Raw genomic sequence first — 26,627 nt, forward strand, 5'->3', positions numbered from 1 at the left:
TTCACATTTTATAATAATAAATCAGTTATACAGCAAATGATATGTCAAATTTAAAACATCTCTTTCAACATACATTTTTATAGAATGTTAAAACTATATAAACTTTTATTCACACAGGATTAAAAATTCTCCTTTTTTTTGCCAGACTATTCTATTGTCTCATTTTAGAACAATAATCATATCACATGACCTTAGAGTAATCCTACTGTATTGGGGGTGTGTTTGCATAACAATAGTCTGTACTTACATGTAACTATGTTGATGTAGCGATTCTTGGCCTGATTGTCTGCCTTCAAGCATACATTGTGAGGCATCGTTGGTCCTTGTTGAAGAGACTGTAAAAGAAAGGTCATCTTTAGAATTGGAATGGTTGAATAATTTCCACTTGACTGACCACAAAGTGCTAATGTGTTTTTGAGGTCCAAGGTGTCAATCAATTACAATACACATGAGATTATATAGCACAATGAAGCACTTACTGTAACAATGTTAATTGATATGTTTTATAGTTGTCTCTGGTTCAACTAACCGCCTTGTATTCATTCTAAGTTTGTTTTGATAATAGTGTCCTCACATGAGGATGGGTCAGTCTTTTGTGAGGGATGACTGGTCACAGTGAACAAAGGTACTCGCCATTGAGTTATAGCTTGTTTTTAACACTACACAGCATGCCATCAGAAAAGGCTACATGTACATTTCTTATGCCTGGTGCTAAACCCTTGACCTATTTTCACGGCTCTGGTGTCTCACTTCTATAAAAGCATCTTCACACTTGAGATATATGACAATTGTACATGTAAAAGTCTTGCTAGCCTTTCATATGCAATTACAACTGATAACAATAATTGTTTGCTCTGACATCTTTCATGCACACTTTCGGGAATTAACACTGTTTAAAATGTTTTTCACTCTTCCATCATTTGTGATCAGAACATCGCAATATTCCCAATTGTACATTTTGCTCATTTCTATTTTTTGTCATCATTCCAAGATTCTGAACTTGGAGCAAAGCAGTTCAGAAAAGAATCAGTGCCAGTATGAATCAGTGCCTATATGAGCAAACTCCATAAAAATGTTGCTTTGCTTCATTTATACTGACACACTCTCCTTTTGCAATGCTATTTCCTTCTTTCTACTAAAAGAGGATATTGGTACTTCTGAGTAAATCATTGACATTGTAACTCGTCTTTTTACATAAAAGTCTGTAAATGTACACAGTCATGTAATTTAGATTTACTAATTATCTGTTGTTCAATCAATCAAATAATCCTATTTGCTATTTCTGTTGTCAAATCAAAGCCCATGAGAATACACACTTCATCATTTTGTAAGCCAGAGTTGATTGTCTCCAGTCACGACTTACCTCAAACTCTTCTACGAAACCTTCAAAGCTGTTCGCTCTCTTGTTCTTGATGTACTCTGCTAATTTGTTGATTTTGATTCCATCAACACCAAGTTGAACAATGTTCGGTTTCAACACTGGAATTTGAACAGGAAATAATTTCTCTATAACAAAAATATGTAATTCCTTCAAGCATAGCATTTGCTTGTTAATCAGCCATGCTATGATTCAATTCTCTTGATACCAACAGAACTATATTTAACACAGATTTTAATTGCAATGTCACATTTGCATAATTAGATTGTGGATCATAGAAGAAAGCTAATACGTTTCTACATGCAGTGTTCATCAGAAGACTACTTGTAACATATGTATTTATGATCAAAGTCTGTTGTTGTTTTACTTGATAGATAATAACACTTTTACTGTCGAATACAGCTTTGTTGTTATCAAGGGGAGTCTAAACAGTTGAATGAATTGTAAACAAAACTTCTTTCCTCAATCATTATAACCCTGCTGTTTTCAGCAATAAAAGTGCTCTTAATCTTACTGAGCAAGTAGAACCAAAATCTCAACTTGTCAAATGATATACATTAAATGTATATGATAAATGTATGCACAGTCTTCTGGGGAACACTCCCTGTTGTGGCTGTATCAGCGTGGTTTTCATAACAACATGATTATAGGAAAGTGTAAAATTACATGTAAAACTGTCTACATTTTTGATAAATGTGATCCTACATGCATATGTATTATAATTTGAGCTTGCAACAACCATCTATTAAATGTAACAAAACAGTATTGAAGGACAAAGCTCAAGTGCTTCAGGGATGAGACATGTTTCAAAGGAGAGTGATGTTCCATGATTTTTCCAGGATTGTTCAAAAGCATTCAACAAATCGACAAACATCACTATTATGTCCATCCAATATTTCTTTACAATTTACTCCATTTTCCCATTTATAAATAATGAAGGTAATGAATATTTACTAGCAGTAATGAACAGCTGTTGGAAGAGTGTGCATTAGTACAAAGGCACTTGTAAACTGTCGGCATATATTCAGAATCATGATGAATGCCATTTTTGAGCAAGTGAAGAATACTTGCACATTGTTCATGAATAACAGGATATACATGTACAAACATAACAACAAAGGAATGCAAAAGTAACAAGTAATACATGTACATTTCCAGTATAATTCTTGATGTTTTGAATTTAATATTCTTTCACAAAAAGGCTTATAGGTAAGATATACAACAACACATATGCATTCTCATACACGTCATGTCCATAAATACCTTCTAATTCATGTTCATCTATACTCCTGCTTGTATTTTTTATATGATTCTGTCGTCTATCTTTGTTTGGTCTATAAATTGGTGTTCGTCCATTCTCCACAATAGGCTCACCTTTCTTTAATTCTCTTTGATACCTGCAGTGTCACAGAAGAACTGAATTAAAACATACATTCATGCAAGTGATACTGATTGTTCGATTTAGATAAACCTAATTTTTCAAAAATACAATTATATTGGCTCATCAGAAGTTACAGGTTTCATGACTGCATGTTATTCACTACTGTAAACCTAGATATTTCCGCTCCTAGAAAATTTAGCACTTTTACAGTCTTCAGCTAATTCTCAAAGACTAATTTTCACTAATTACCAGACTGGTACATTGTGAACATATACAAGAAGGCATTTTACTCATCACTAATTATTTTTGCGTTTTTTGTTTTCTAGTGAAATTAGCGAAAACTTCCGGTATTTCATGTTCAATTATCATTGTAGTATTTTGAAATCAATTGCAACAGAGCTTTTGAGATGTCTTTCACTCATTTGGATGGTAACACAGATAAATGCTTTATGAACTTCAAGTGCACATTGCACACACTATACCAATCAGATACTGCTGAAGTCAACAATCTTTACTCTTCAAACAGCATGCACAGCTCTATACACTATATCACTTTTCTAAAGTCAGACTTATTGAAAATGTTTCGCTAGTGTACTAATGAACAAAAGAACAATTAATAGCCATGCAGTAAATTACGTTTTCATCAAAAGAACAGAAACATTTTTGTGACATTTTGTCTAATTTAAATGAACTAAAGTTCCACCATGCAGACATCAATTGCATACATCAAAACATTGGTGCCCACATGCCTGCGTCTAGTTGCAGTGTGCTTAAATCGTTTATTTTATAACAGACAAAATGTACCAAGAAATTCCAAACTTGCTATCTTCATGTAGAACATACAGTTTCTTAGTGGTTTCTCAGTGTATCATTGCATCTATTTGAAATAGTATAGGTGAATGGTAACTTGAAGTTGAAACATGCTGTATATCGTATAAAGATAAATAATTAAAGTTTTAGGAATACTTTACTGGAGTGTATTGATGTATGATAGCAAACTTACTTGACAATGAAAATAGCTGCTATAAGACCAGCAAGTAAGACCAACACAATACCAACGATTATCGCAACAACGATTGGTGAAATACCTCCCTTTCTAGCACTGAACACTGTAGGCAAAGTTGACATAATATAACATCATAACTTGACAAAAACAAGTTCTCACAAATAGCCAAGTTAACAGGATAGTAAAACTGGGATACTGAAACTTGTGAAAGGTGAATTGCTCTTTCATGTTTTGAAACTAAAATACAAAACTGGCTGGGTAGAACAACATAATGGTGACGTGATAATGTCTTGTTTATTCCTTTCACAGTTTTTTTTCTACATAAATACATAAGTCTTGGAGCAATTATAAGCTTACCTGGCATAATTTTAGTGCCATTGGACATTACAAAAAATGTTTCCTGAAAGAAAAACAAAATGGCCATTGATACTTTACATTTATTTAGAAGTAATATATGAATTTACTTTTCCTCAATTGAATTAGTAACTCACAACTCATATATGGTTTTAACTTTTTATGTATAATTTACAAAAAAATATCTTCAAGTGTGATTTTACAGGACACACACACACACACACACACACACACACACACACAAACAAACAACAACTTAACCTGCAAAAGAAACACTTATACATGTTATATATTTTGTACACAGTGGACATGTAGGAAGAGGTAAAGTTAACATGATGTTGACATCAGTTGGAAAGTAAACAACTGAAGCATTTAAAATCATCAAGTCAATGTGTATTTTTTTTCTGCAGAAACTTTTCTACTGCACTGAAAAAGAACAATACTTTCTCAGTTTCAATGTGATTTGGTGAAGGATTCTGCTGTGTGTGTTACATCTCTGTTATTGTTAATCTAGAGTTGACTATGTCTTCTATTTTTGTTTCAAAAACTCTGTCCTGTGACAAGTTAATTTCATCTGTACCACACTCATGGATGATACAATCTACTTTGCATACTAATTTTTTAACATGATTTCCTAACATACATTTGCATAAACATAATCACTTGGATAAATAATGGTGTACTTTGCAATGAAATATATTTAATGAATTTCAGTCAGTAATGTTCAATGTTGGTGGATGAATCCATATATATACATGTAGTACTGTATTTGTAAGTTACTGCAAAATTAGGAAGAATGCCAATGTTGTTTGCTCTATGTTACAGGTACTGTGCAGTTCAACTCTCGAATTGCTTTTTGACAGAGCTAGCATTGACATAGCTAGTTAACACTGGGCTTAGCCTAGCATTCACACCACACCAGTTTGTGTTAGCAAATGGTAGAGTTAATGCCTGCATTAGTCACATAACACAAACCAATTAATTAAATCGTAAACCAATATTAATATCAAATTGACAACAGGTTAGCAAATCAATAAAGAATAATTTAGCTGTACAGAAAGGCAAGTTCTCATCACTCAATCACTTTAAATTCAACTGACCTCTTCAGTAGTGGACAATATTCCAAAGTGAAGTTGATAATTCACTCCTGACATCAATGGTGCATTGTAGTATCCTCCTATAACTTCTCCATCTCCAACAATAAATGTTTCAGGTAGTGTTTCACTTCCACTAAATTCAGCAGTCACATAATAGGATAAACCTTGGGCTTTGGCTGTATAGTATTCAAATAACTGCCAACCGTTACCATTGAATAGGTCATTGGAAGTATCTCTTTTTCTCTTTGCACCATCATCTAGACGCCTTACTACCAATTTATATGCACTGTGGAGACACAAAAATAAAATACTGACAAAATAGCATTATGCAAAACCAAAATCTTTACTCCACAGATATACTGTGATTAAGCCACCATTAATAACCTAGATATAGATTCAGTATTAGCGAATGTTGAAAAAAAGGATGATTTACATTAATTTGTATATATCAACTAGTTTTCTGCAAGGGGCAGACATGTTTTTATCACAATCATGTATTACTTTTTTAAATGAATTCAGACATAGCGCCAAAGGAACATCATTTCACTGACAGTAGCAAACAATAATACAATTGTCTTCAAATAAAATAATGTTATAATGTTACTTAACTTCTGAACCATGATTGTTTGTCAATCTCTTTAGTTTATTTTACACCCCCCCTCCAAATATCAATGCATGTGTGCTATACATGTAAATGTGTGTATGTCATGTGTCGAATACTTTTAAACACACACACACACACACACATTTGTACATATCTTTAATACACTGAACACTAAAGACAAAAGAAAGTTACCAGTACCTGATGGGGGCATTTTTGCTGACAACCTGTTGCAATTGTACTTCTAGCGTTGTACCACTCATTTGTCCAACTATGATTGGTGGTGGAATTTCTGATGTTGGTACTAGAATTACAAAAGACCATTACATATATTTACAAGAGAAATGAATTTGTCTTCAATTGGTGTTTCAATCATGAAACAGGATGGTTTGTTTGTTTTGTTTTTTTTAAACAGAGGAGAGTCTCAAATGCAAAAGAAACAATTATATAGGTGCTGCACACAGTGGTGATGGAGAATTAACATGCTGATTATCAGTTGAAAAGTAAACAATAGAAGTATTAAAATCATCAAGTCTATGTGTACTTTTATAATTTTTTCAGAAGAGGCATACATGTATTTGTACTGTACGGTAAACAAAAAACAATTACGTGTATCACTCCTTATCACGTTTTAAAGTCTCACAAGCTGAGTTTATAAGCTTTTTACTCAAGTGAAAATACTTGCAACATGTCATTTAGACTATTCTTAGTACAGTAGTAATATGTTAATGTCAATGCAATATGCAGCATGCTTTCTCTGACAAACATTACAATTTGTGTTCTGGTATTGTTAAAACTGTTGATTGCATAGTAGGGAGTTCCAGTACATTTCTTGATACATACATGTACATTTGTATGATAAATTACATCAGTGAATCGTTTATAATTTATATCCTAATACCAGGTTTGAATTCAGTCAGTTGCAAGTGATTGTAAGTATGATCTGTAAGTACAATACTGTGAGTACTTTTGCTATTTATTTGCTAGATAAGAGCATTTTTATTGCTGAATACAGCAGGGCTATGATTGAGGAAAATGTTTTGCGTATAATTCATTCAACACTTTAGACTCCCCTTGTACAATTGTAACAACCATGCATGCTGTGTTGGCAGTAAAATTGTTATCTATGTGAAAAACAACAATCTGTGCTTGCAAAATCGTCGACTTTGATTTTAAACACAACACATTACATTTAGTATTCTGGTGAACACTGCCTGTTTTCCCTGTAACATTAGTAAATGCTAATTACCCTTAATTCAAACAATATATGTTGCCAACTATATCAATGTAAAACACACCTACCTTTAACTTTGGTTACTACATCAATCGGATCAGATGGAACTCCTGGTAGAATAGTGAATGCTTGGATAATTATCCTGTATTCTGTGGCTGGAAACAAACTTGAAAATTTATGCTGCAAGGCTGTGACATTTTCTTTATAATCCAAGTCATACTTAAGTTGATTGAAATTATTTTCATAGGGACGATCTATTAACATAATGTGGACCTTGAACAAAAAGAACATTCAAATTGTTAGGTGAAGTGATCAACACATAATTTGAAATACATAACTTTGCAACTGACACATGTGAAATGAATTGAAATACTGATTAATGTTTACATAATTCTAGAAATATGATAAGTAAGTAAATGACCCATACCTGATATATAGTAATGTGACCATTGGTTTGTTTTGGTACATCCCACTTGACATCTATAAATTGTTGACCTTTGTTAACAACTTGTACATCTGCTGGTTCACTTGGCACTGTAGTAGATAAAGAAAAAGTCATGAATATAATATTACACAAATACACATTCCGTGTTTACATTAAAGAATCTAAATTAAATCTTATCCATGGTAACACATTAAATTATCAGTAATTATAAAACTACATCCTGACAACCAATTCTTGTCACATCAATGATTTGTCAGGTCTAAAAACATGTAACTTTTGAAAACTGCATGTGTTGTCATGAATACTGTTGCTCTGTAAAATTATATTCAGTAAGAATTAATGAATGCTGGCTTACATGTATATTACATGTATTATATAGTTTTATACATTCTGTTCAAATTACAAGTACATGTATATTACATGTATTATATAGTTTTATACATTCTGTTCAAATTACAAATTTAAGTTCAACTTCACCTCCAGCCATTGTTTTATCAGTGACAGTATTACTACACACTCCAGTTCCTACTGAGGTTTCTGCCTTGACCTGTAATGAAGATACAAACTTAAGTGATTAGAATATCATACATTACAATGTTATAGTTGTATCAATTTATCTCTAGTACACCAGGCTGGCTCAAACTGATCTGACCATTCTTCCCCTTGAGATTTGGTGAATTCTTTCCCCATCTGGTTTATGTACTGGAACAGGATTTTGTCAACTTTTCAAGTCAAATCACTGTAAATCAATTTGAAAAAGTAGCACTGCATGAAAAGCAAATCACTGCAACCATAGATCTGATTTTCAAAAAGCAGCCCTACTGAAACTATAAATAAAACAACCAGTCATTCAACAGCTTATCTCTGTTGTATCAACACATTAAGACACAGGTTTTAGTTTGTGTCTATCTTAGTAAACCATAGCCTTGATTACCAGTCTGAGAGTAATATATTAAGTAAATTCTGATTTTCAAATGGCCTCTGAAATCAGCTTGTCATCATCTATCCATCATGCAATGAGTTGAGTGCATGTTGATATCTAAAGTGGTTGGGTCAAAGTTAATGTCAAATGTGTGTGGCAATTCCTCAGAGTTTATTAAGTTTCTACTCAAAAGACTGAACACTAGATGCTAAGACAACAAAATATGGCATATCATTCCACATACAGTTGTATTTACATTTCTATCAACCAAAGAGTAGGTATTTCAATTTCTGATGAAAATAACAAGAATGTAATTCACACTTACACAAAACGAATATTCAGTGAAACTTTCCAAGTTCTTCACTTTATAGACCATTTTGTCCTGAATATCTACAGTTATTTTGGAAACATTTTCTTTTAATGGTAGCCACAGTATTGTGTATGCTATGATTATTCCATTTGGTCGTTCTGGGATCTCCCACTTCAGTGTGATGGAAGTGTTGGTAGTCTCTTTCACTCGTAACATCTTTGGTTTCCCTGGATCTGGTTAAGAAAGAAATTCAGTTAGATGGTAACCATTGGCTGCAACATAGGTGAATTTGAATGGATAACAGGTTTCTAAACTATCAATACGAAACAAGCATAACCTAAAACACGGTGTATTGTTGTTGTTTTTATTCATCTCAGCTACGTAAAATAATGTCACATGTGCATTGATATTTAAAATTGAAATTTAATACGAAGAATTGAGATTACTCACTATCTTCCAATGTGGTGACCATTAATGGTTGACTGAAGTTTCCAGTTCCCTTATCATTTACAGCTTTTACTTGAAAACCATATTCGGTGTATGGCAGTAAGTAGCCAAATTGTGTTTCTTTTCCAGGTGAATGTTTTTCAATAGCGTCTCCAACAGGTGGTGTCATCAGGGCATAATATCCTGTAATTTCACCATTTTTCATACCACAAGCTGGTTCATCCCACTTAAATCCCACTGATGTTGAAGACACTGTCGTGTTGGTCACATTTTCTGGTGGTCCACTCGGAGCTTTGTGAATGAAATAAGACACCAATATTTTACTGGCAGAATACGGATTAATGGTTGGTTATCATTAACAATAACACATATTGTACAATACAGTTTTTTCAATTTATTTGGTCTATTGTACCATGCATAAACTACTCAAAGTGGGCATATGGATCAGGATTGGGTATTTATTTTGGATAATTAATTTTTACAACAATTTTATCATGATGTCCTACTTAAAAAATCAATGTGAAACAACATACTGTGTGTCAAGTCCTTGTTTGTAACTAGATAAATTAAAAAAGACTGATAAATGTGTAAAATGTTTGTTATTGTACGTACAATAACAAACTTTTTAAACTCACTTTTTAGCACTTTGCAAAGTATTGAGTTACAAAAACACATATTTCAAGAAGGAAGCCATGATGAAATTGTTTTATAAATTAAAAATCCAAAATAAATATCCAATCCTCATTCATATGGTGGTCACCTCAAGCTGCACTAGCCGCAACTGGAATATTTTTTGAACCTGTTCTGTGAAATATGAGAACATATACCTGTCAAACTGCATTGTGGTTAAATGTAGTACAACTAAATAAATACTGAATTCTTTTATTTATTATAAGTATTTATTTCTCAATACATAATGTACAAATGCAAAAAGTCATTCCCATTTTGATTACTTTCATAATCAACTAGTCTGTTTACTTACACTATAATTTGTAACTGTGTTTCTAGACATCTTCATGTATACCCTTGCCCCTATGAATTACAGGCCTGATAAATTTAAAGTCATAACAGATCTTAGACTAGAGTTGCCCAAGGCACAAAATGACCAACTTTACGTTTTGTTTTTGTTTTGTGGGTTTAATGCTCTAGACCCACAACACAAATTATGTTTTTTTTTAATAATATAAACTTACAATCTTTAGGCATTCAGGAAGTTTGTACAAAGACTAGAAGTCATATTTTATGGGAAAGAAAAAAAAAACGTCTGTGATGATGCTAAGCATATATGGCAGTCTGAATTTCCCACATTTGAATATGCAATACCCACAGTGCCCTTTATAAACCCCTGTTGTGTGTTTAAAGCCAGGCTAGTAAATATGTACTGTACTTTAAGAAAAGGCTTAAAATTTGCAAATTGTTGTTGCAGACAATGCAGAATTGTCTCTAAGTAGTAAACATATTTCTAGTACATGTACATGTATAAAGGATGTACTCACAAAGAAGTACATGTATTTACTCTACCTGATTGTGATGTTCTTCCTTCACTTCTTTCTGGGGAACTTTTTTCACTACCAACAACATCATCCACTGCAGTGGATACTTCAACCTTGTATTTTGAGTATGGGATGAGTCCATTTATAGTATAATTTCCAGTAAAACCTTTTAATGTATATTCAGGTTCTGAATATTCACTACTTGACAAATCACAATCATCTCTTTCAAGTAATTTGTATCTGACTATATAAACATACTCTTCTTTACACTCTCTTGGACTAGTCCATTCAGCCAGAAGAGCAGTAGGTAAGCTATGCTGATAAACTTTTAGATTGGTGACTGGAGATGGAGCACCTGAAAAGAAAATAATCCATAAATCAATTTATAAATACATATTGAGCAAGTGCTTTAAAGTTTAAATTATCCAACAGACTTGTTTACATACAGTGTCAATATACCTTTCCTATCATACCTAGTTTCTTTATGATATGCTTTTGCGTACCTATGATACACATGATTGTTTTAGTTGAGAAGGAATTGATCACCTAGATGTACTTGTAGACTAGAGCTGTGCAGAGGAGATGGCTGGAAAATTCAGACACAGACCGAGAAAGACAGTAAAACTGGGTATGCATTTTTAATACAAAATTAACGATACAAACAAGGCTTTGAATGACACTATTAGCTACATATACATTTAGAATATTCTGTGTTCTTTGGAATATGTTTATTTGTAATGCATTATGTGAAGTCAGGAAGAACTCTTGGTTGTAACATGTTCATGCCTTATACATGTACATGTGTATGTATTGCCTGCATACATGATATACACGGACTACATATACTTTAGTCAGTAAGAACTTATGTTTGTAATATATTTATGTCTTACAATGTCTGTGTCACATGGATTATGTGATACCCTTACTACATGCATGTCATGCACTTAAAGGTTTGCCAGTATTCAAAAGCATTTCCTAAAATGGTTGCTTTGATTTGATGATGATATAGAATGCATTTGAACCAGAAATTGTTGACAATGCAGTCATATATTTAGTAATCAAATTTAGTGTTGTATTTACAAATTTACTTTATTTATGATCTGCAATATATACATTTACATGCAGATTTTTCAAAAAAGGAAATTAAAATTATAACTAGTTATCTGTACATATATACAAGTATTGTTGCATTAAATTCTTTCTCCAAGACATGGTATTCATCAAACTAAAATCGTTTAGAGTATTATGCAACAAAGATGTATTTGATAATACATGCCAGCAGAATGTTTGAATCCACTAATGTTTTCATGTACATGTAAAGTTGTATAACACTCACTTGGTAAACCAGTTTTCCCTATGGCTGGTTGACTTCTAGGTCCTTCTTTTTCTCCATTGAACAATAATACCGTGACAGTGTACTGAGTACATGGTGTGAGGGAGTTGTTTCCGATTATATGCATCCGGTTTGAAAGAGATGATGTTGCCGTAGATGAGGGTTGTGTACCTTCTGCTTCATAGAGAATATAAAATTTGGCTTTGTCTGCATTACACTTTAGAACATTTTCACTTATGTCTTCTTGTACCTGTGGAAACATTATTATGTAAGAACAAAATGTTAATCCATGATGACAAGGATGATAAATTTCAGTTATAAGGTAACTTAAACTAAACAGTGTTTTCAAATTTCCAAATTGGTTAACTGAGAGTGGCCATTGTTTTCAAACAAACCAATTCTAATTCCTACATAATGCCCATCTGAAAAATACAGCTGCATTTCTAAACACCTGACTAGACTGAATAGCCCATATCCAGCACACTACAACCAGACCATTTGCATCAAATAAAATACAGTTAAGATGTAAAAGGTGTCAAAATGACCATGATGTTAGCCTTTTGATGCTGATTCATCTTGCATGTTCTTTTACTTTCACCACCCACCCCAAATCGTTAGACCATTAGTAAACATAACTTTCCAGCCAGAGTTTAGTATCTCATAGTCTGTAAGATATGATGTCTGTGCCACACAATCAGCTACCACTCACATCTGTACTACACTATGAGTCTGTTCCTGATAGATTCAAAGACTTATGCCCCACTTTGAACTTATGATTAGAAGGTCAAAGTTAAACAGAGGCTATTGTGCACAAAATATACAAGTTGATTAAAATCAAATAGCCTATATAATGTCGTTTACTTGCTTCTGATGATAAGAATGAATGTTATGGTGATATTGACCAATTATTTGTACTCATTAACACTACACCAAACTATATGACCAGAAACTTATGTTTATCATTGACGTAACATTAGGTGATTGTCTCACAAGTCAGCCTTGAAAGGCTGGTATCATGGTCATTTTACCACCTTAATGTTGATTGGCTGCAACCAAATCTGATTGCACAGTGCAAGACATTCGGTACTTTAGTACGGTGAAGGTTTAGAACCCTGATAGGAGATTTCTATGAAATCATTTCATGTTTACAGCAGCCTTGTTAAAAATATGTGAAAAAGGGTTATGTTGTATATTTTAACCTGAATAAATTTTGCATCTGTACATCACAAGCTGTGCAGAATAAATACATCCATTGACAAACACATGTACATGTATGCACACATGGACAAAACTCAGTCATGTAGACCTATCATGCAAAAGTTTGTGTGGAAAACCTTTTCTAAATATGACTTACCTGCCATTCAACTTTTAAATTATTTGGCCCAGATTGAGTCACTGTAATTGCATTTGGAGCAATGGAAGGTGCTGAAGACAAATGGAAATAATATCACAATTATTTTTGAACATCATAAAACTGTTGCAAGATTACATTACTATTATAGTATTTTGTAAATTTAATGTAAATGAGGTAATTGCAGTATCAGCAATCCATGGTTTCCTCTCCATTGGCAAAGGAGAACAAACATGACACTGATTTTTCATATCAGCTACATCTCTTTCTAGAAGACCCTGAAAAGTCTTCATTAATAATCCTAGAGTGCACAACCTCTCTAGTCTGGTTGTAAACTAGGTAGGGCACTGTGGGAAATAAACAATGACAGGAGCTTTTTGTTGAAACAGTGGTTTCAACATTGTGTGGGCTTTGTTTTGAGAGTCATGACAACTGACACTCCGTCATTTAACATTATATACATACTTCTCATAATGCCTTGACTGTGTATAGCAGACCTCTTCTTAATAAGATATGTCAATTTTTATAACTATATTTTAGAGGTTTCAAGCAAGGCAGGATAAGTGAATCATACAAGAACACCTTTCTTGGTCCCTTACACGATAAAATGCAGCTACATGTAAGACAATATCAGCCTTACTTGTGTTTCTGTTTAACCTGAAAATTTATAATAATCTTGTGAAATCAATGTTAGTTTTATGTCATTATGCTCAGAGTATGATACCAAGGACTGATACAAATTTGAGCCAATGTTTGTAGAGGCATTATGATGTAAAACTAAAACTGATTTCATAGAATTGTATATTTATCACTAATTAAAACAACTGAAACAATTTTTGACAATTTTGAATCAAATTATATGAACACTTAACAATTATTTGCTGCATATTCTCCATCACATACACATGTAGAAAATGGTATCTGATGGATGGCCTGTGCAAATACAAATGTACATGACTTCTGTCAAACTACAATATGCAACTATTTAAAGTATTTTACTGATAACAAAAAAGGTGCTACCGGTAATCTTTTATTGCTGTTACTATACTGGAGAGATGCTTCCATTATCTGTTGGTTGATAAACATAATTTTCTAAATGTATAAGGAAAACAGATGTTTGTGTTGCATGTATGCCTTGTGACAACCAACGTTTCCCTATGTGAACATAGCTAGTTTATTCCTGGTTCCAACATACATTTGTACAATATAGATATTTTGAATAACATGTACAATTTGATATAATCAATACTTACTACCACATTTTGTCTTAACTGTAATTGTTTCACTCTTAATCTCACTGACAACATAGGGTTGGGATATTTTTGCCTCTATATAGAATTTATATTCTGCATCTGGTTCTAAATTCTTCACTGTCGCTGATGATGAGGATTCCAAAACACCATCCCTTGGTTTTCTCTTCCAGTCACTGCTACTTGATTGCTTGAACCAGACTATGTAACCAGTTACTGGAAAGTTACTAACTTCTTCTAAACTACCCCATGCCAACTTCACTCTTTCACTTGTAGTCTCAGCAACATCGGGTTCCGTGGCAAATTCTGGAAGGTCTGGCAACAATGAAAGTAATAACATTTACAAATAGTATCGGTATATTTCTAATCATCAATGATATTTCTTTGTTAGCTCCATAAAGTGGTTATACAGAAAACTTAAAACATTCGTAAGTCATGATGAGAAGATTCTGCCATGCCTACATGTACACTGCCATTCATTAATCTACATTTGTGTTGTCTTTTGATAAAAGTTAAATATGGTAAAAGCTATTTGCTGCAGACAAAGTTCAGATAACTGGAGCATACCTGTGCTACATGTTTATTAATAATGAGTAAGTGAAATAATTTCAATTCAAACAATGCTTGTAGCTGAACTATTTCTTATCACTGACTGTGACAGGAGAATAATAAGATGAGATTATACATACATGTACATTATGATTTGCTACATTTGTAGATAGACAAACAATCTTAGCACATTTATACACCAACAATGTACAGTCATGTAGTTCATTTTAATCCTAGTGCATAAGGCTATTACTTCATGTACGTGTACATCATATGGACTATCACATTATGTATGATATATCATAAGCAATTCTGCATTTTTTACAGAGAGACAGATTATAATTCACACCACCTTCTAAAAAAGATAAAATTGTGTGACTGAAATCATTATTCTACTTTTTACCGGTAAATGTACACAGGTACAAAAAAATGATCATATGGAAAAGTAATGTGATGGATGACTTTACCATGGCAAATGCTGAATGTCGGCTACTGATTATTATAAAGACATAATGACTACAAAGTTCCTCCCTGCATAGAACATAAACCAATAAGTATCCATCTACATAAAGAAGTATTTACCTATACACTGTGGTTCAGTCCTTCCTTCATTGCAACCTTCATAGCATCCACCTGTTATTGGATCACATTTACCGCTGATGCAGAAATTACAATATTGGGTACAGCCAGCTCCATAGTAGCCTTCTTGACATTCTTGTAAGAATAATACAAAGACAAGCGACCTATCGGTCAGAATAGCTCCGCTGGTTTTTTTTTAATTTAATTTTTTATTTTGGTGACATGTAGAAGTGGTTCAGGTCTTCAGCTCTTCGAGTCACTATGCAGTTTTGTTTTAGCGATGCAATAAAGTGGTTAGTGGTTTCATATGATGTCTCACTATAAAACACATTTTACACAGAAGTTGGTAATGTATTGTACTTTTATACCATAGTCACCATTTTATAACAAAAATCTACTGTTATGAAAAATTGCACAAAATCTCAGAAAAAAATGACTGGGAAATGCACACAAGAAAAAGAAAAAAAAGAGGATTTTGAGGTTGGCTATAAGTAATTCCAGTGTCTTACAGCTGTAACCCTGGAAAATTTTAATGAAGAATGAAATAAACTAGGGATCTAAAATAATTTTGAGGCAATTTGAATTTCAATTTTCTAACAAATTTACAAAGTCAACAACATTCAACTTGTTCTAGTTGTGGTAGATATATATAGGGAAGAAATGTATTAATCGCCATCTTAGTTTCCGTACGGCGACAATCTCAAGTACCCGGAAGAGAGTCATTCTCAGCCATACGTTACAGTGGTAACACTCGTTCATGTTCGGTTACCTTTCACAAAGAAAACACAACGAAATGGTTGAAATGATCTATTTTTAATTTCTTTTCATCACAACAACAAAATCTGCGTGATCAAAAGTGTTGTAAACTAAACCAGAAAGAATTATCGGACTGGCTAAACTTCCCGATGAACTGGAAGGTCCTACTACTTCCAAGTAAGCCTCGATAGTACTATAGTACGTGAGAAAATCGTCTCAAACTAGCGATACAACTTTCAAAATATAACTTGACATGTCTTCATTTGTTAGAGTTATACAATTCAAGACGGGTTTTCACTCGAAAACAACAATTCTGTGAATAATGACACTCTGAACGCAGCGATTTCTCGGACGATGTTACCACTGTAACGTATGGCTGACAACGACTTGCTTCCGGGTTAGTCCCTCGTGCATACGGGTGAATTGTCGGCGATTAATACATACATGTACATCGTCTGATATTTTAATTCACAGTGTTTTTTGTGACCGGCGCCTGTCAGCAGACTCTGCCATTTTTTTCATCATTCCATTGTATTTAAACCTTGTACTTGACATTTCGCAATATTTATAATTCTCAACAAAATACCTCAACATGCCTCACCTCGCTCGTACTCAAAGCAGCCCCGCACGTAGTCCTGCTTGCATACGGAGGAATTCGGGACTCGATTCTGACAATTGTCCCTCCCCCTCCGGTGTTTAGAGTCAAGTCAGTAATACAGACTCGTGCACCCGAGGACTACCCCGCGCGGTATGATCACTGACACTGATGACATGATGAGAGAGAACCTTTTCGGATTTACATGTAAAACGGGGAAAGATACGCAAAACATAATGCAAAGTCTGAAGCCAAATTAAAGTTGTAATTATTTTAATTATTTTTACTTGCCAAATATTTGCATTTTGGAAAGGCAAGACACGTTCATGTCGTTTAACTTTACATGTGAACTGTCGGCCATATTTAAACTTCAACCGCATGCCTGGCATGCCCTTCCTTACGCAAGTTGTCTGAATTCTGGTTCACTGTCATTCCAAATTGCACGACAATATAGAATTAACCACAAGTTACATGTTATCTGAAAACATCACACTTTTATAGTGGGTCTGAAGTGTGATTTTAGTGAGTACTAAGAACGTCCTGTGTTGATACTCAAGATACTTGCTGTGGAAAATCGCTCGGTCGAATGAGGTCACCTTCAGCTTCTGGTCGAATCAGGATAGAGTATGCAAATGAGGATGTTGCGGATTGGCTGATAATGTAGAAGGGTGCAGAATTGGATTTGAAGTTTACAACCCTGTTTCGAACAAACGCTTGTCATTTGGGCGCCCAATGCGTAGAATTATGACTATAGCACATATTACATTGCTTGTTTGACGTCAATAGTGTCTTTTGAAAAGTGGCAGTTTACTTAAAGACTCGTCGACTGATTTCCAATATGGCGTCGGTCATTATGCTCATTAACATATTCATTTTTTTTTCAAATTACAAAAAAAAAATCATAAAAAATAAAAACGAGGATGTGCTGACTTGAAATTAACAAATCTGAGTAAGCTACCCCCTGCGCATCAACACGCCAGATATCAAAGCAATCTAATAAGAGGTTTTCAAGGAGTTGATGAAAATGACATTTTATGAAAAAAAATCATAAAAAATTGAAAATGGCACAGATCAACTTGGCATGAACAAATCTGAATAGCCTCCCCCCAGGGAACATGCACACCAAATATCGAAGAATTCCGACTGTCACTTATGGAGTAGATAGTAAAAATATAAAAGTTTGACGGACACCTATGATTCACTCTACTCTCTATACCTCAATACCCACCTATACCTAAAGCTACGCTTTCAGCTTTCGCTGACAGCGGAGCTAAAAAGAAATTCAATTTGAACATTTCATCTCTACACAATTATCATATTTCTCAATGAATGATATTATCATAAATACACATACATGTTGGTGCTGTATCAATTAAACAAGACTATATTTAAACTGTATGTGCCATGATATTGTTTTCCTGTATATGTGTATGGTAACAGGTCTCGTACTTAGGAATACTACACCGAAACGGGAGTATTAGTCAGAATGGTTGGTGACAGTGACAGCTGTTTTTAATGCCTGACAAGATTTCACATACACAGTACTACTGTCCAGATAGTTCCTGTCAACTATTGTTTTTACAAAGAATGTCTGTATGTGCATGTACTTGGCATTCTTCCAATTGTCAATTACAAAACACTTGAGAGTTGTTATTAACACTGTTCAATGATGTTAACCAAGATCCAGTTTGTAAATTCTCTGCTTTTATGGTCCTTGTGGGTCTTACTGGCCTAAGATTTTTGTGGCACCCAAACAAAACGATAACAATTAGCTTACCTTCAGTACAGTTCTTTCCACCATATCCTGCAACACATGAACATCCATAGGGTTCACGTTGACATATAAACTGACCATTACAAGTATTATCACGTCCAGTAGTCATACTGCATGGTATTTCACAGTTTGCACCAAAATAATGGGGAGAACATGCTGTAATTAAGCGAACCAAAGTTACTCAGGACTAACAAAGACATTGACATACATCAACATACACAAGTTAATTTATTGTCTTTGAACAGAAAATATGGACATATACTCTGGTCATTGCACACCACAACAAACTGGGTCTACATACAAATGTAACTTGTTCTGCTGTGCTCAAAAAGTTAAGTTAAAAAACAATTAACAATATCATTATTCCAAGACAATAAATCTTCAGTCAGCTGGAAAATACTCATGACCTAATGGTTTGTGACACTGCTACGAGTCTAGTGACTTATAGTGACAAGGCCCCTTACTGTATTTTCCTGGCTGAATGAACAAAAATAGTGGGAATAATATTTAAACATATGCAATATCCTTTGAAAATACAGAGTGTGCTTGAAATGATGACTCCTACCAATGGCTTACAGATATGCTCCTCATTTTCAAAATCAAAATATCACTTCTGTACACATATCAGACGTACATGTGCAGATGTAAGAAATATTGTCATTTTGACAATTTAAACTTTTCAAAATATGTTTCTCATTACATTCTTCAACTATAAAAAAGCCTGGTGAAGTTCTTGCCATACTGTACTGTAAGGAGAAATATTCTGATCTGTATCTACTGTCAATACAGTGTCACACTGGCAGCAATTACTACATCAGTACAGATATGGTATACATTCTCACTTCTAAGTTCTATTAGCAGTCGATCCTGTCTCATCACAGTTTGAATAATCTGATTTTGGCAGAATTCACTTGCTGGCCCTCGGTATCTAGTAGTAATACATGTTATTGTAGTATCTCACCATTTTCACATTGTTCTCCCATAAATCCAGGTGGACAAATACATGTGCCATCCTCATCATTACACATTCCTCCATTGTAACAAAGTGGACAATCACTTTCACAGTTTTCACCCCACGTTTCATCTGTACAAACTGTATTATTTTAGAATAAGGGTGAAAAATAGAAATAGTTTGAGTTACATAGTCTTTCTTCCTCTATCATACATATACCAGGAGTGTGGTTTAGAATTCCATCCTTATACTATAGTACAAGTATTTACATATGATACAATCACATTTACTGGAAATCATTATCATCTCATCTGTATTTCTGTTGTTACAATGTGCGTTATCTGATTTGCATATTTTTCCATATTATCTAATTCTACTTTTTAATTTTTGTTTGTTTTAGGAATTGCTCCTAACAATTTTCTATTTATGCAGCCATACACTGTATACACACATATTCCATATTTGTACTACATTACTCGTCAGTTAAATCTATTTCAATAGATGGATGCTTTTCATAAACCATATCAATAATAAATAATACCTTCATACAAATATATACTCATTCTGAAACATCAGATGACATGTACATGTTCTATGTAAGACATATTTACAGTGAACACAGAAATCACACGTAGAAATTAGAAATGTGATTTATAAACATGCAATTACAGAATTCGTGTCCCTAAAACACATTTCCTGTGTATCTTTAATTCTGTACATGTGATGTACAAAATGTACATATTTACCTCTAACATTCAGCAACACAATAGACTGCCTGCCAGTTTCCCTTTCACCCTTTAGGTAAGATTCATATATCCCACCATCAGCTTCAGTAACATCTCTGATCTGCACCTCTCTGTTACCTTTCCAGTCCTTTTTGTTATCATCATTATGTCGCCATATTAAATCAGCTGTGGTGTCAATATTGACTGTTACTGCTAGGTCAACTTGGTTACCAGTGTTCACAGTTTTGTGATAGTATGATGGAATCAAATTAGCTGGTTTATGAAATGGATAAGTGACAAAATATATTTAAACATGTACACATTGTATTTGTACATTCTTTTCTACACAAAGACAACATAAATTTCATCTCCCCTCTAAATGTTGCATACATGTACATGTACAGTATCTAATTAAGCAATAAACCACCCCCTGGGGATGGTATACCAAGAGGTTTTGACCAGTGAACGAAATATATGCACGAGCGATAGCGAGTGCATATATTGAGTTCACTGGTCAAAACCGAGTGGTATACCTTCCCCAGGGGGTGGTTTATCGCTATTATATTATACCAGTATATTGAAAATATCGGAAACAAGATAAGAACTAACGTTTTCTCGTTTCATATGCGCCCCTGTGGCTAATTTGCATAACAATAACACTGCTTTCAAGACAGCTGATCTTGGCCTGAACGTGAACGTCGTGCAGCTGCAGCGACTGGATTTATTTTATCTGCGAATCGTTTCTAGGGATAATCTGTACATTGATCGGCTTATTAAAAGTGTACAGTGATGAATAAACAACCTGTTTGACTCAAGGTATAAACTTAAAGTGGTTTATTGAATACAGCATGCTTCGATCGTTCCCGGCCGAATTCGCGACTCGGTGAAGTGATAGACAGGTTGATATTGACAATGTAGCCGCGCCGAGGCTGGGACCGATTTCATGCATGCCTTGACCTTAGTACATGTAGTAGGCGATGATTTGAACAAATACTCGATGACTTGGTTGCTTTCGAAATTTCCTTCAATAATTTCTCGTAAAATATTGTCTCATTGAGAGAAAATCCTCCTCTGACAATTCGAAGAGTTCGCAATCAGTGTCACAGCGGACTACAACTCAACGCTCGACCGTAGCCAAAACAAACAAAATTTGGACGCGTGCCAGCAGTGCATTATCGCTCGTTTTAGACGCGCTAGTTCTATGTCTAGACCAATCAGATCTCTCGATTTGCGCCATCAATATACTGGTATAATATAATGAACAGTAGTGACTCAAGTCATGGAAATTTCAAAATGTTCCGGAATACCATTCTTTGAAAAGGCTAAAAAAGATTTTCCCCATTTTTGTATGGTCTACAATACACATGTATGTACATGTACCTTAACTTCAGCAAGTCATGAATGTGTGTGTACTTTCTATTGCCAAACACACAGAGCACTATTCATGGATTTTACTTCTCCAATTTATTGCTGGGCAAATGCATATCTTGCACATGTATATAAAACCTATACATTTGGTAATTCTGTGTCTTCACTGGAATTGTTTGTTACTATTATTTTCTTAAAACATTGTTACATGTACATATGTTGATATTACATACATGTGTACATGTATGTGTACATATCAAAATTTACTTGCACGGTCCACATACAATGTACATACAAGTGGTATTTGCACTGCAGTGCAATATCGAAGAAAACATTATTGCATACAAACATGCATGTAAATTATATGCAAATTACAATCTTTTGTTGTACATGAAAACAAGTACAGGCTGTTTTGCATTAATGCATACATGTATGTAATACGCTTTCTAGATGATTCGGGACCAGACCAATTTGGCCCTGGTTGATTCGGTACCACTTTTTTGTTACCCTGGACAATTCGGTACCAGTACCCTGGTCGTTTCGGGATACTAACAGAACCCAATTCTTCACTCTTGCCCTTGTGTGTCATTAGATTCTGTCATATTTATCTCATCTTTGTGGTAAAATAATGTCTAATTGTATGTGTACAAACCAACAAGACAATGTTACTTACCTTCAGATTCACTTGGATTGACCAAGGTTACAATGTTTAACTCTGTTCTTGAGTTGTTAATGTTACAGTAAAAGACACCAACTCTTCCAGCTTGTCCCTTTGGCATGTAAATTTTATACAGTTCAAAGTCATCATTTTTGAGATTACTAATCACAGATCCTGGTGGAAATCCACTATCATCAGGCAGTGTCTGGTTGGTAGACCCTATATCATTATTTACAGTAAACCCTTGACCAACATTTTGTGTTCCAGTGTAAACTTTTCTTCCGACTGACAAAGGTTCATCTCTATGTGAATCACTTGCAAAACAACCAAACACAAACTCAGAGTCTTTTTGCACGTTGGGACTTTCACTCCAAAACAAAAGTTCTGCATGTACACCTACAATGTATTGAACAAATTGAGAAAGAAACATTGAAGAGTTTGATTGAAAAAACATGTACATAAACTTTAAGAGGGATATCCATGATGCAGTAAATATGAAACTGATACATGTGTAATTTTTTTTACAATTTAGTTTTATCCATATGTTTGTACATTGTAACCATGTGTACAGCATGTACGTGTACATTGTACATTATGTACTTTTATATAACTACATGTATATTGTATGTATGTGTAGATAGAGTGGAATATCAACAAGATACCTGTACATACATACTATATGTACATAAAGTTACAATGTATCTCAATACATTGTAAATGCACATTTTTTTTTACTACAATTGGGAAAGTTGTTTAATATATACATGTGTATCCTACTGAGAAAGTAAATGAGCAATGAGTATTATAAGATACTGTACACATATTGGTGTATGGGTGTACAATGTACAAATGTACAGTTACAATGTACACATGTACCTAATATTAAATAATCACTTGAAATGTTGAAGCTGATTCCTTCTGTTAGATAGTACAATGTACATGTACATGAAGGAAAAGAAACATACATGTAAGTATATCATCATGAATTTGTAAATCAGGGACTGTTTATTTATTGATAACATTGTAATAATTAAAAAGCAACATTACAAGATACATCAAGATGTACATGTATCCCTAATATACATGTAGGATGTTGCTGCTATAGAAGTTGTACATATAGGCTCTGTCTGTTGTGAGAATGGGAACTGCAACATGTACATGTACATTTGTACATGTACATATTACATGTAGTAGTACATTCTAGTTGGGGTGGGGGAAGGTTTATCATTATAGCTGGGGGGGATAGCTGGGGGGGGGGGGTTAACATACATTTAATTTGTTGACTAACTTTACAGCAACAGCAAGGAGAATAAAGACAATGAGAAGCACAATATCTGTCTGTTTTTCATACCAACACTTGCCTTTGGAAGGAAGTGGTTTCTAGTGCTTCACAGGAAATCTGAGTGGTACATAGATACATGTAGATACATGTACCAGGAGGTAAAACTTATCGATGATGTCAGGAATGTTGTGGTTTCCTGAAAATTTCTCTATTGTGTACAGTAGTGATGAAAATTGTCATGTAATTTATATAAGTGAATTTATAAATACACATTATAGTAATTAATTCGTCTCTGTGTGTTCTCGTGTTTTGTGCTTGGCCAAAATGTTCAGTAAAATCATCACTAAATATTGTAGTACATGTATGCCTCTCAATGGAACAGACTTGTTATACATGTAGTTTAAATTGGAACGAGGCTACATGTGTATGAACTATTTAGAACAGACCTATAAAAGTTGAACATAAAATTTTAAATGCCACAGACAAACCACTCAAGCACATCTTGTTGACATAAATCAAAGGTCTCAACATTACAATGTATGTGAAAATATACCAGTACATTTTGTACATGTACATGAAGTATACAAAACTGCCGTATCTCACTCTTTTGAGTGTGACTCACATGTATGTTTACAAATGCAATGTTAACAAGGATAACAGCATTAAACAAGTCTACTTCCATGACTAATATAATGTCTGACAGTTACATGTACAGTAAACTTTCTATACATGTACATCAATCTGTACACCGATAGAAACAGAAACTAACTCTCTCTGGTTTAACAAAACATTAACACTAGTCTTACATGTACATTGTTTATATGGAAATATAGGCCAGCCAAGTGATACATGTACATGTTTCCCATCATACATCCTTACATTTTAAATATTCAGAAAGCAAACACAAAAGTAGGTATTTAAATGCATTTACAAAATTTAATGTAATGTTGTGAAATTGAAACCAACCATGCTTCATGTATCACTGGGTACATATGATGTACATGTGCACACTATCATTGTATGTAGTATATAATGTACACATTGGCACTACATGCATAAGAATGTAGTGACTCAGATTGTACTGTTGACATCCATGACCTATTTACTATATTTTAAAATCTGTACAAAATGTATAATATGGATAAATTCATGTAATATCTCCATGTAGACATTTAATAGCTAAATCATAGACAATGTCTATGGCCAAACACCAAACATATGTCACTGTCAATACAGGATATCTTATCACCTTTAAAATAAAATGTCTACTCTTTTCTTACATGTACATGTAGCAGATGACAGAAGTTAAGAAATGTATTTTCCGTTTCCTTTGAAATAAGGTCAATGAAGTATGCAGGGTTACAGAAGGCCAAGCCGTAAAAAAAGGGGTACTTCCGTGTTACTAACCATGGATGATCCATATTATGAGTGGTGTACTAGTCTGGATGCCAACATGGTTTCTGTGAGTGGAGGTGTAAATGGTAACGATACATGTACATGTAGTACAATAACCATTAGGAATTAGACTAATGATGAGCTGACAGTTCACAATCAAACTGTACCAAACAAATACAAAGACATGGAGTTCAACTATCCTGTCTACTTTAGGAATCAGCTACATACACACTGTACATGTAACTCATCATGACTGATAGTTTTTAGTAGCATGCTGAGAAATATAAACAATTCATTAACAATATAATGAATATTTCATTGGATTGTTATCACATGTTGTTGATAACGTCGAATCATTCTTTGCCAGTTTGATGTCTGGTTTCTATTTCTTTTGATTACAGTTATCTATTGTGGTCTAACGATAGAGAAAAAAAGACAATACATACAGTACAGTGAAACGTCATCATTGCTACACTTATTCACACTTGAACGTTATTAAATTTTATGTAAAAGAGAAACGTTGTAGACATTATCTCATCTCAACGCTAACAGAGGAGAATAAGGTCGTGCTTACAGTGCAATGTCGTGTCGTTTCACGACAACTGTGCCCACTTCATTACGATTGGCCTCCCTTTAGACCTCCCCATTGACGGATTTAGTCAGAAAACTGAATGCTTGGACAAACAATTTATGTGTATTTATACAACTTACAAGTAGAGAGAATCTGGGAGCCAACAGAAGATAACCTGTGGACGGATTCCCCATTTGTCAGAACGTTGCAATTTCAAACCTTTAGCCTAACCTAGTATTCTACTATCTACAGATTAGTCATCAAATTTACGGAAATCCTCAGTAACGAAACGATAAAGATGATCATATGCGTGGGCATGAAGTCAGCCACTGTCGATTAATTGTCCTGAAGTTTGAGAATGAAGACGATGTATCGACAATTGTGAACGCTGGCTTCGGCCACTTCCTTATTTACGCCGCAATAACTGACATTTCGTGGGTAAAACGTTGGTTGAGGAGCCCTTCATTCGTGATCACTATACCGTACACCAAAATGTGCTTACCTGACACCAAGTAACAGAAGAAACAGGTCAAGAACACAATAGAATTCATGGTCAACACAGAAGCCACCGATATGGCCGCCATTGTTGGAAATAAGTTTGTGAAGTAGCGCACCACCTACGGAGTGAAACCGGAAATGAAATGATGAATTCATTGGTCAACGGTTTATGAATATTCATGATGCTCGAGGTCTGTGACGTCATGGGGCTAAGTTGTTGCAGACGACAATATTTACATCTACATTTCCTGTTCACCGAGCTTCGCATTGGAGAAACGTGTTAAAATTCCCTCCATATCTCGGATTTTAGTTCAGTTTTTATC

General features: G+C 34.1%; 1 protein-coding gene across 1 annotated transcript in view; it reads right to left on the bottom strand.

Annotated features, from left to right (window-relative positions):
- LOC144436301 (receptor-type tyrosine-protein phosphatase kappa-like) overlaps positions 1–26,425 on the bottom strand; it is a 44,628-nt gene extending 18,203 nt beyond the window's left edge. The window contains exons 1-22 of the mRNA XM_078125053.1: positions 26,309–26,425; positions 22,574–22,954; positions 20,554–20,805; positions 19,817–19,948; positions 18,859–19,011; positions 15,734–15,865; positions 14,606–14,917; positions 13,356–13,426; positions 12,005–12,251; positions 10,697–11,023; positions 9,179–9,466; positions 8,744–8,961; positions 7,974–8,043; positions 7,479–7,585; positions 7,120–7,324; positions 6,019–6,121; positions 5,220–5,502; positions 4,123–4,165; positions 3,763–3,868; positions 2,642–2,775; positions 1,364–1,479; positions 248–335 (exon numbers count right to left, since the gene is read on the bottom strand). Of these exons, the coding sequence (XP_077981179.1) occupies positions 248–335; positions 1,364–1,479; positions 2,642–2,775; positions 3,763–3,868; positions 4,123–4,165; positions 5,220–5,502; positions 6,019–6,121; positions 7,120–7,324; positions 7,479–7,585; positions 7,974–8,043; positions 8,744–8,961; positions 9,179–9,466; positions 10,697–11,023; positions 12,005–12,251; positions 13,356–13,426; positions 14,606–14,917; positions 15,734–15,865; positions 18,859–19,011; positions 19,817–19,948; positions 20,554–20,805; positions 22,574–22,954; positions 26,309–26,390 (3,850 nt within the window). The 5' untranslated portion in view covers positions 26,391–26,425. The remainder of the gene's footprint in view (positions 1–247; positions 336–1,363; positions 1,480–2,641; positions 2,776–3,762; positions 3,869–4,122; positions 4,166–5,219; positions 5,503–6,018; positions 6,122–7,119; positions 7,325–7,478; positions 7,586–7,973; positions 8,044–8,743; positions 8,962–9,178; positions 9,467–10,696; positions 11,024–12,004; positions 12,252–13,355; positions 13,427–14,605; positions 14,918–15,733; positions 15,866–18,858; positions 19,012–19,816; positions 19,949–20,553; positions 20,806–22,573; positions 22,955–26,308) is intronic.
- Positions 26,426–26,627: the final 202 nt, after the last annotated feature.

The sequence above is a fragment of the Glandiceps talaboti genome, chromosome 6 (assembly GCF_964340395.1).
Source record: "Glandiceps talaboti chromosome 6, keGlaTala1.1, whole genome shotgun sequence".
Lineage (NCBI taxonomy): Eukaryota > Metazoa > Hemichordata > Enteropneusta > Spengelidae > Glandiceps > Glandiceps talaboti.